Source organism: Papio anubis, chromosome 2 (assembly GCF_008728515.1).
Source record: "Papio anubis isolate 15944 chromosome 2, Panubis1.0, whole genome shotgun sequence".
NCBI classification, from domain to species: Eukaryota; Metazoa; Chordata; class Mammalia; order Primates; family Cercopithecidae; genus Papio; species Papio anubis.
Window position 1 is genome coordinate 123,692,382 of NC_044977.1, and position 12,002 is coordinate 123,704,383.

The 12,002-nt window shown below is 40.4% G+C and overlaps 1 protein-coding gene across 5 annotated transcripts in view; it reads left to right on the forward strand.

The window, feature by feature from the left end:
* Positions 1 to 12,002, forward strand: part of WDR49 (WD repeat domain 49) — a 194,064-nt gene that overhangs the window by 158,453 nt on the left and 23,609 nt on the right. For all 5 annotated transcript variants that reach the window (XM_031663599.1, XM_031663600.1, XM_031663598.1 and 2 more), the window contains one exon: positions 9,330 to 9,439. In XM_031663599.1, coding sequence (XP_031519459.1) covers positions 9,330 to 9,439 — 110 coding nt within the window. The remainder of the gene's footprint in view (positions 1 to 9,329; positions 9,440 to 12,002) is intronic.

Sequence of the window (12,002 nt, forward strand, 5' to 3'; positions counted from 1 at the left end):
GCTTAAAGTGATAGTAGCCAACACCATCTGAGCCCTGACTATATTTCAGGGCCCGTTCTAAGGTCTTTATGTGTTTACCTAATTTAATTCTCACTGTAATCCTTGGAGATAGCTACTATTATCATCCCCGTTTCACAACTTGAAAAACAGGTGGAGAAATTTAGTGATTTGCACAAGGTCAACCAACCAAGAGGTGAACCGGGGATACAAATGCAGGCATTCAGGCTCCAGAGTCAGTACTTTACCTAACAAGCATCATGTGAAAATACTGACAAATTATTGGTTTGTGAGTCAAGCCATCAAATATTTTATCAAGTACCTGCTATGTATAAGCCACTACTCTAAGCATTTTTCACTCCCTTTTTTATGCCTAGGAGGGTACTCGAGTGATTGTCACAGTCATACCTCCCTTCCACAGCCAGAGCCAAGAGAAGGGAGATCAGTTACAGCCTTTCCTTCTCATAGTATTTATGCCAAGGCTAGTGGATCCCATAGTAGATCACCTTCCTGCATCACCTACTAAGGCATTTTTGCAAAATGTTTTAAAACTCTATTTAAGCCTGGAACTACAGTCTTCTGCTTCTTCTTCTTTTTTTTTTTTTCTTTTTTATTATTATACTTTAAGGTCTAGGGTACATGTGCACAACATGTAGGTTTCTTACATATGTATAATTGTGCCATGTTGGTGTGCTGCACCCATCAACTTGTCAGCACCCATCAACTTGTCATTTACATCAGGTATAACTCCCAATGCAATCCCTCCCCTCTCCCCATAATAGGCCCTGGTGTGTGACGTTCCCCTTCCTGAGTCCAAGTGATCTCATTGTTCAGTTCCCACCTATGAGTGAGAACATGCAGTGTTTGGTTTTCTGTTCTTGTGATAGTTTGCTAAGAATGATAGTTTCCAGCTGCATCCATGTCCCTACAAAGGACACAAACTCATCCTTTTTTATGGCTGCATAGTATTCCATGGTGTATATGTGCCACATTTTCTTAATCCAGTCTGTCACTGATGGACATTTGGGTTGATTCCAAGTCTTTGCTATTGTGAATAGTGCTGCAATAAACATATGTGTGCATGTGTCTTTATAGCAGCATGATTTATAATCCTTTGGGTATATACCCAGTAATGGGATGACTGGGTCATATGGTACTTCTAGTTCTGGATCCTTGAGGAATCGCCATACTGTTTTCCATTATGGTTGAACGAGTTTACAATCCCACCAACAGTGTAAAAGTGTTCCTATTTCTCCACATCCTCTCCAGCACCTGTTGTATCCTGACTTTTTAATGATTGCCATTCTAACTGGTATGAGATGGTATCTCACAGTGGTTTTGATTTGCATTTCTCTGGTGGCCAGTGATGATGAGCATTTTTTCATGTGTCTGTTGGCTGTATGCATGTCTTCTTTTGAGAAATGTCTATTCATATCCTTTCCCCACTTTTTGATGGGGTTGTTTGTTTTTTTCTTGTAAATTTGTTTGAGTTCTTTGTAGGTTCTGGATATTAGCCCTTTGTCAGATGAGTAGATTGCAAAAATTTTCTCCCATTCTATAGGTTGCCTGTTCACTGTGATGGTAGTTTCTTTTGCTGTGCAAAAGCTCTTTAGTTTAATTAGATCCCATTCGTCAATTTTGGCTTTTGTTGCTGTTGCTTTTGGTGTTTTAGACATGAAGCCCTTGCCCATGCCTATGTCCTGAATGGTATTCCCTAGGTTTTCTTCTAGGGTTTTTATGATATTAGGTCTAACATTTAAGTCTCTAATCCATCTTGAATTAACTTTCGTATAAGGAGTAAGGAAAGGATCCAGTTTCAGCTTTCTACTTATGGCTAGCCAATTTTCCCAGCACCATTTATTAAATAGGGAATCCTTTCCCCATTTTTGTTTTTCTCAGGTTTGTCATGTTTTGTCAGGTTTGTCATATAGATGTGTGGCTGTAGATGTGTGGCATTGTATCTGAGGACTCTGTTCTGTTCCACTGGTCTATACCTTTGTTTTGGTACCAGTACCATGCTGTTTTGGTTACTGTAGCCTTGTAGTATAGTTTGAAGTCAGGTAGTGTGATGTCTCCAGCTTTGTTCTTTTAACTTAGGATTGTCTTGGCACTATGGGCTCTTTTTTGGTTCCATATGAACTTTAAAGCAGTTTTTTCCAATTCTGTGAAGAAACTCATTGGTAGCTTGATGGGGATGGCATTGAATCTATAAATTACCTTGGGCAGTATGGCCATTTTCACGATATTGATTCTTCCTATCCATGAGCATGGTATGTTCTTCCATTTGTTTGTGTCCTCTTTTATTTCACTGAGCAGTGGTTTGTAGTTCTCCTTGAAGAGGTCCCTTACATCCCTTGTAAGTTGGATTCCTAGGTATTTTATTCTCTTTGAAGCAATTGTGAATGGAATTTCATTCATGATTTGGCTCTCTGTTTGTCTGTTACTGGTGTATAAGAATGCTTGTGATTTTTGCATATTAATTTTGTATCCTGAGACTTTGCTGAAGTTGCTTATCAGCTTGAGGAGATTTTGGGCTGAGATGATGTGGTTTTTTAAATATACAATCATGTCATCTGCAAACAGGGACAATTGAATTCTTCTTTTCCTAACTGAAGACCCTTGATTTCTTTCTCTTGCCTGATTGCCCTAGCCAGAACTTCCAACACTATGTTGAATAGGAGTGGTGAGAGAGGACATCCCTGTCTTGTGCCAGTTTTCAAAGGAAATGCTTCCAGTTTTTCCCCGTTCAGTATGATATTGGCTATGGGTTTGTCAGAAATAGCCCTTATTATTTTGAGATACGTTCCATCAATACCGAATTTATTGAGAGTTTTTAGCATGAAGGGCTGTTGAATTTTATCAAAGGCCTTTTCTGCGTCTATTGAGATAATCATGTGGTTTTTGTCTTTGGTTCTGTTTATATGCTGGATTACATTTATTGATTTGTGTATGTTGAACCAGCCTTGCATCCCAGGGATGAAGCCCACTTGATCATGGTGGATAACCTTTTTGATGTGCTGCTGGATTCGGTTTGCCAGTATTTTATTGAGGATTTTTGCATCGATGTTCATCAGGGATATTGGTCTAAAATTCTCTTTTTTTGTTGTGTCTCTGCCAGGCTTTGGTATCAGGATGATGTTGGCCTCACAAAATGAGTTAGGAAAGATTCCATCTTTTTCTATTGATTGGAATAGTTTCAGAAGGAATGGTACCAGCTCCTCCTTGTACCTCTGGTAGAATTTGGCTGTGAATTCATCTGGTCCTGGACTTTTTTTGGTTGGTAGGCTATTAATTATTGCCTCAATTTCAGAGCCTGCTATTGGTCTATTCATGGATTCAACTTCTTCCTGGTTTAGTCTTGGGAGAGTGTAAGTGTCCAGGAAATTACCCATTTCTTCTAGATTTTCTAGTTTATTTGCATAGAGGTGTTTATAGTATTCTGATGGTAGTTTGTATTTCTGTGGGGTTGGTGTTGATATCCCCTTTATCATTTTTTATTGCATCTATTTAATTCTTCTCTCTTTTCTTCTTTATTAGTCTTGCTAGCAGTCTGTCAATTTTGTTGATCTTTTCAAAAAAGCAACTCCTGGATTCATTGATTTTTTGGAGGGTTTTTGTGTCTCTATCTCCTTCAGTTCTGCTCTGATCTTAGTTATTTCTTGCCTTCTGCTAGCTTTTGAATATGTTTGCTCTTGCTTCTCTAGTTCTTTTAATTGTAATGTTAGAGTGTCAATTTTAGATCTTTCCAGCTTTCTCTTGTGGGCATTTAGTGCTATAAATTTCCCTCTACACACTGCTTTAAATGTGTCCCAGAGATTCTGGTATGTCGTATCTTTGTTCTCATTGGTTTCAAAGAACATCTTTATTTCTGCCTTCATTTTGTTATGGACCCAGTAGTCATTCAGGAGCAGGTTGTTCAGTTTCCATGTAGTTGAGTGGTTTTGTTTGAGTTTCTTAGTCCTGAGTTCTGCACTGTGGTCTGAGAGACAGTGTATTATAATTTCTGTTCTTGTACATTTGCTGAGGAGTGCTTTACTTCCAATTATGTGGTCAATTTTGGAGTAAGTACGATGTGGTGCTGAGAAGAATGTATATTCTGTTGATTTGGGGTGGAGAGTTCCATAGATGCCTATTAGGTCTGCTTGGTGCAGAGCTGAGTTCAATCCCTGGATATCCTTGTTAACTTTCTGTCTCGTTGATCTGTCTAATGTTGACAGTGGGGTGTTGAAGTCTCCCATTATTACTGTGCGGGAGTCTAAGTCACTTTGTAAGTCTCTAAGGACTTGCTTTATGAATCTGGGTGCTCCTCTATTGGGTGCATATATATTTAGGATAGTTAGCTCTTCCTGTTGAATTGATCCTTTTACTACTATGTAATGGCCTTCTTTGTCTCTTTTGATCTTTGATGGTTTAAAGTCTGTTTTATCAGAGACTAGTATTGCAACCCCTGCTTTTTTTTGTTTTCCATTTGCTTGGTAGATCTTCCTCCATCCCTTTATTTTGAGCCTATGTGTGTCTCTGCATGTGAGATGGGTCTCCTGAATACAGCAAACTGATGAGTCTTGACTCTTTATCCAATTTGCCAGTCTGTGTCTTTTAATTGGAGCATTTAGTCCATTTACATTTAAGGTCAATATTGTTATGTGTGAACTTGATCCTGTCATTATGATATTAGCTGGTTATTTTGCTCGTTAGTTGAAGCAGTTTCTTCCTAGCATCGATGATCTTTATATTTTGGCGTGTTTTTGCAATGGCTGGTACTGGTTGTTCCTTTCCATGTTTAGTGCTTCCTTCAGGGTCTCTTGTAAGGCAGGCCTGGTGGTGACAAAATCTCTAAGCATTTGCTTGTCTGTAAAGGATTTTATTTCTCCTTCACTTATGAAACTTAGTTTGGCTAGATATGAAATTCTGGGTTGAAAATTCTTTTCTTTAAGAATATTGAATATTGGCCCCCACTCTCTTCTGGCTTGTAGAGTTTCTGCTGAGAGATCTGCTGTTAGTCTGATGAGCTTCCCTTTGTGGGTAACCTGACCTTTCTCTCTGGCTGCCCTTAAGAGTTTTTCTTTCATTTCAACTTTGGTGAATCTGACAATTATGTGTCTTGGAGTTGCTCTTCTTGAGGAGTATCTTTGTGGTGTTCTCTGTATTTCCTGAATTTGAATGTTGGCCTGCCTTACTAGGTTGGGGAAGTCCTCCTGGATGATATCCTGAAGAGTGTTTTCCAACTTGGTTCCATTTTGCCCCTCACTTTCAGGCACCCGAATCAGACGTAGATTTGGTCTTTTCACATAATCCCATACTTCTTGCAGGCTTTGTTCATTTCTTTTTCCTCTTTTTTCTTTAGACTTCTCTTCTCACTTCATTTCATTCATTTGATCGTCAATCACTGATACTCTTTCTTCCAGTTGATCGAGTCGGTTACTGAAGCTTGTGCATTTGTCATGTATTTCTCGTGTCATGGTTTTTATCTCTGTCAGTTCGTTTATGGCCTTCTCTGCATTGATTATTCTAGTTGTCCATTCTTCCATTCATTTTCAAGATTTTTAGTTTCTTTGTGCTGGGTACATAATTCCTCCTGTAGCTCTGAGAAGTTTGATGGACTGAAGCCTTCTTCTCTCAACTCATCAAAGTCATTCTCCGTTCAGCTTTGATCCATTGCTGGCAATGAGCTGCGTTCCTTTGGAGGGGGAGATGCGCTCTTATTTTTTGAATTTCCAGCTTTTCTGCCCTGCTTTTTTCCCATCTTTGTGGTTTTATCTGCCTTTGGTCTTTGATGATGGTGATGTACTGATGGGGTTTTGGTGTAGGTGTCCTTCCTGTTTGTTAGTTTTCCTTCTAACAGTCAGGACCATCAGCTGTAGGTCTTTTGGAAATTGCTTGAGGTCCACTCCAGACCGTGTTTGCCTGGGTATCAGCAGCAGAGGCTGCAGAAGATAGAATATTGCTAAAGAGCCAGTGTACCTGTCTGATTCTTGCTTTGGAAGCTTCGTCTCAGGGTGTACCCCACCATGTAAGGTGTGGGGTGTTGGTCTGCACCTAGTGGGGGATGTCTCCCAGTTAGGCTACTCAGGGGTCAGGGATCCACTTGAGCAGTCAGTCTGTCCCTTCTCAGATCTCAACCTCCGTGTTGGGAGATCCACTGCTCTCTTCAAAGCTGTCAGACAGGGTCATTTGCATCTGCAGAGGTTTCTGCTGCTTTTTGTTCAGCTGTGCCCTATCCCCAGAGGTGGAGTCTACAGACACAGGCAGGCCTCCTTGAGCTGCTGTGGGCTCCACCCAGTTCGAGCTTCCCAGAGGCTTTTCTTATCTACTTAAGCCTCAGCAATGGCAGGTGCCCCTCCCCCAGCCTCGCTGCTGCCTTGCAGTTAGATCGTAGACTGCTGTGCTAGCAATGAGGGAGGCTCCGTGGGTGTGGGACCCTCTTGGCCAGGTGTGGGATATAGTCTTCTGGTGTGCCCGTTTGCTAAGATCCTTGGTAAAGTGCAGTATTGGGGTGGGAGTTACCCGATTTTCCATGTGTTGTGTGTCTCAGTTCCCCTGGCTAGAAAAGGTACTATTCCCCCTTGTGATTCCCAGGTGAGGTGATGCCTCACCCTGCTTCAGCCCTCGCTGGTTGGGCTGCAGCAGCTGACCAGCACCGATTGTCTGGCACTCTCTAGTGAGATGAACCCAGTACCTCAGTTGAAAATGCAGAAATCACCCGTCTTCTGTGTCGCTCGCGCTGGGAGCTGGAGACTGGAGCTGTTCCTATTCGGCCATCTTGCTCCACCCCTCTTCTGCTTTATCTTCATCCATCACTTCTCCTCTTGAGAATATTTGCCTTGTTCCAGTCCCTTGTGCATTTTCAGAGTAACCACTCCTGCAAATGTCAGATGTCTACCTGTGAAAAGAAAGCAATAGATTGTTGACTTTATTTGTTGTGATTTCCAAGAGATGCTTTCCTACCCTCTGCCTACTTTTCTCCCTCTGTGGATAAAACTCTTTAGTGAAAATGAGCAAAATGTTTTGCTTTGATTTAGATTCCACAGGATGAGATAGTCAGAAAGCAAATGGTCTGAAAACAGGGAAGAGTTTAGTGTATTTTGGAAAAAAAATCGAGGTATGTCGTTAACTACTCTAAAGGGGAACCTCTTTACTTGTGCTCCCCCAATCTTTTGCACATGTTTACATGAATAATTCTTTTCTAGAAAAAGGTATATTCTTAATCCAATAACTGCAGGGCCTAACTGTACTACACTCCATGCTTTCAGTATCCAATACCAACTTCTTATTTTTGTAGATCCCCTTACTATCTCAAAATGCCTCTCTAAGGATATCATTATTTCTTGTCTTGAAAGCCTAAATAGTGGCTAAATACTAATTCTTACTCACATGAGATGGCATATGGCGAGGGATGCCATTCCAGTGCAATTGGGGAAAAACTGCCCACTTACCCAATCACAAAGCTCTCCTAAAAGGAAAAAAAAAAATCTATAATTCCAAGTAATTTATGTTGATACTCTCCTGATTCAAGGAAATCATGATTAAGTACCTCCCCCCATCCCCTCTTAAATGTGTGTTGTGCTTGAAAACTTGCTTCCAAAGAGTAGTATATGGAAAAAGGGAAAAAATAACTGTATAGTAGCTATTGTAAACATTACTAAAAACTTGGCAAATACAATGTTGGCCAGGTATTTGAAGTTAACATCAACCATGGAAGTCAGGTTGGTAGCATGCACACTTGGTTTGATGGGATCAGAGCAGCAGTTCACCTTTGTTGCTTTCCTCTCAACAACTCATAACCCCAGTCTCACTGTGAGAAGAATATCAGACAAACCCAAACTGAGGGATATTCTACCAAAAAAATCTGACAAGTATTTCTTAAAACTGTCAAGATCATAATAAACAAGAAAAGCCTCAAAAATTGTCACAGGCCAGAGACTAAGGAGTTAGACAACAAAATATAATGTTGACATTACAGAAAAATGACATTAAGAAAAAACTAGTAAAACTCTAATAAAATATGGAATTCAGTTAATAGTAATGGTGCTCTGAAGAGACTAATAACATTTTTTGGGAATAGTAATGTACCAATATTGATCTCTTTATTGTGACAAATGGTAGTGTAAGATGTTATAATAGGGAAAATTGGTTGAGGGGTATACTGGAGCTCTACTAACTTTTCTGCAAATCTAAAACCTCTAAAATGAAAAGTTTATTTATGAGAAAGCAATTAATACATTACTACTTAAAGTCATGCAAATAGCATCTGATATTAAATTTAAGAGAGATATATAGACTTTTTACTTGTATTGATATTTTAAAATCTTTTAAAATTGGAAGATACAGTAAGAATAGGGTGAAGGAAAAAGAAAGCTGGAAATGAACATTACTTGAATGCTATTATTTATTAGGCACATTTCTGAACTTTCATCCATCTTATCTCCTTTAAATCTACAGCAAGAGTCCCATTACATTGAGGAGAAAATTGAGGCTGAAAGTATGGGAAACAACTCAGGGTCTTATAGCTACAAAATCCATAGAAGATATAAGAATAAAAGTCAGGGAGTGGAAGAATGGAAAGGAACTATAAAGGGCTGAGGGATGCGGGGAAGGGAGGCAGAAGGAAGAGGGTGAGTCAAGATCCCCAGGACTCTCCACGATTTTGTGATGATGGGTGTGTTTTCTGGCATGGTGCTCTGAAGAGACTAATAATTTTTGGCAACATAACTTATAGCTGTTAAGGTTGAAGTCTATGACAGTGAATTTTAAATAGATTTGAGATCATTTTCTGTTTTCTCACAAGATTATATACAGCTATGTAATGATTTTATTTCCCATGTTTTATTGATAAAAATTCTTTCTATGGATTCAAGTTACACTAAAGTTTTCTTATAAATTCATATGAGAAAGCCTCAAAAATACTGAACTATTTTACATTTTGGATGCCATAACCATAACTAAAGATACATGCTTAACACTGAATAGATAAGCTTTGACACAAAGCATTGATGCTTACTTCTCATTATGTAATTTATTAATAAGGCAAGGATAATGTATGTGTTTCTGTAAAATTTTCTTCTGAATAATTTTTTCTCTAACCTTGTTGCTATGGGGACAGGGCCTTTGTTTGATTAGACTCTTGGACACTCTGGCTCTCACTCTTTTCTATTATCACCTGGCTAGCAGGCATTTTGTTAAAAGATATGGCTTGATTAGTGTAAACAAATATCACTACTTCTGTTCACAGGAATAGATTGGTTTTTTTTTCGGTCAAAGATACATCTAGCCAGAAAGAGTCTCTTCATCCCAGTGGTTAATAATGTATTTCATCATGAATTATTTTCTTCCAGTGTCAGACCATCAGAAGATATAAATTTAGGCATAAAATATAAGGAAAGAAGTACCTGCATGAAAGAAACACAAAAACCTTATTATGGTGAAGTTATAAAAAAATCATTCAGTAAGTAGTCTCTGTTGTTAATGTATTTTTATAATGTTATTTAATAGATTAGTGTGAATACAAATGGCTACTCTGTGTGTTGGGAATGTACCTATTCCTTAATAAACATGAACGTAATGTCCTGTGAACCCCATTTAACAAAGGAGAAAATTGAGGTACAGAGACATTAAGTCACCTGTCCAAGGCCTCACAGAATACTAGCGGAAAAAGTGTAAGGTCGAAGTCAGTGTGTTGGACCACTCTTGTATTGCTATAAAAAAATGCCAGAAACTATATAATTTATTTTTTAAAAAAGAGGTTTAATTGGCTCACATTCTGCAGACTGTACAAGAACCATAATGTTGGCATCTGCTTGGTGGAAGGTGAAGCAATAGCAGGCACGTCACAGGGTGGGAGCAGGAGCAAGAGGGAGTGGGGGAGGTGCTACACACTTTAAACAGCCAGATCTCTGAGGACTCACTACCATGAGGACAGCACTAAGCCGTGAGGGAATCACCCTCATTACCCGAACACCTCTCAACTGGCCTCATCTCCAACACTAGGGATTACATTTCAGCATGAGATTTGGGCAGGGACAAGTATCCAGGGTATATCATTCCATCCCTGGCACCTCCAAATCTCATGTCCTTCTCCCATTGCAAAATAAAACCATTCCTTCCCAATAGTCCTCCAAAGTCTTAACTCATTCCAGCAATAACTTAAAAGTACAACGTTCAAAGTCTCATTTGAAACAAGGTAAGCTTCTTCCACCTACAAGCCTGTAAAATAAAAAACAAGTCATTTACTTCCAAGATAAAATGGGTGGTGGGGGGGTGGTGGGGGGCGGGGCGGGTGAGATAGGCATTGGGTAAACATTTTCATTCCAAAAGGAGAAATTGGCCAAAAGACAGGGGCTATAGGCTCCAGGCAAGTCTGAAATTCAGCAGGGCAGTCATTACATCTTAAAGCTCCAAAATAATCTCCTTTGATTCCATGCCCACATCCAGGGCACAATGGCACCAAGGGTAGGCTCCCAAGGTCTTGCACAGGTCTGCCACTGTGTCTCTGCAGGGTACAGCCCCTGTGGTTGTTCTCATGGGTTAGAGTTGAGTGCCTGCAGCTTTTTCAGGCATAGGATGCAGCTGCCAGTGAATCTACCATTCTCAAGTGCGGAGAACAGTGGCCCTCTTTACAGAGCTCCACTAGGCAGTGCCCCAGTGGGGACTCTGCATGAGACCTCCAACCCTACATTTCCCATCTGCACTGTGCTAGTAGACGTTCTCTGTGAGGAGTCTGCCCTGCAGCAGGTTTCTTGCTGGGCACCCAGGATTTTTTTTTATATTCTCTGAAATCTAGATGAGGCTGCCAAGCCTCCTTCTCTCTTGCACTCTATTTACCTGCAGGCTTAGCATCACATGGAAGCCACCAAAGCTTGTGGCTTACTCACTCTGGAGTGGCTGCCTGAGTTGTATCGGGCTCTTTGAGCCACAGCTGGAGCTGGAGCAGCAGGGATAAGGAGAACAGTGCTATAGTCCTTGTAGGCCTGTGGGCCTGTGATGGGAGGGGCTGTCTAGAAGGCCTTCAAGGCCTTTTTCCTGTTGTCTTGGATATTAGCTCTTGGCTCTCTTTTAGTTATACAGATCTCTTTGGCAAATGGTTGCTCCAGAGCCTGCTTGAATTCCTGTCCTGATAATGCTTTTTGTTTGTTTGTTTGCCACATGACAGGGCTTCAAATTTCCTAAACATTTATACTCTGCTTTTTCTTTAAATATAACTTCCAACTTTTAATCATTTCTTTGCTCCTACGTCTAAGCTAGGCTATTAGAAGCAGCCAGGGAATATCTTGATGCTCTGCTGTGTAGAAATTTCTTCTGCTAGATACCCTAAATTATCAATGTTAAGTTCAAGCTTCCACAGATGCCTAGGCCATGAACACAATGCAGCTGAAGTCTTTGGTAAGGCATAATATGGGTGACCTTTGCTCCAGTTCCCAGTACGTTCTTCATTTCCATCTGAGACCTTGTCGGCCTGTACTTCACTGCTCACATCACTGTCAGCATTTTGGCTACTACCATTTAACCAGTCTCTAAGAATTTCCAAAATTCCCCTCATCTTCCTGTCTTCTGAGTTCTCCAGACTCTTCCAAGCTCTGCCGATTAGCCAGATCCAAAGCCACTTGCACATTTTTAGGTATCTTTTTAGCAATGCCCCACTCTTGGTACCAATTTTCTGTGTCAGGCCATTTTTGCATTGCTGTAAAGAAATATCTGAGACTAGGTAATTTATAAAGAAAAGGGATTTAATTGGGTCACCGTTCTGCAGGCTGTACAGGTATGGCACCAACATTTGCCCACCTTCTGGTGAGGGCCTCAGAAACCTTACAATGATGGTGGAAGGTGAAGGGGAAGCAGGCAATATCACATGGTGAAAGTAGGAGCAAGTTGGGGGTAGTGCCACACACAGTTAAACCACCAGATCTTGTGAGAACTCCCTCACTATTGCAAAGACAGCACCAAGGGAATGGCACTAAACAATTCATGAAAAAATATATCCCCATGATCCAGTCATCTTCTACCAGGCCCCA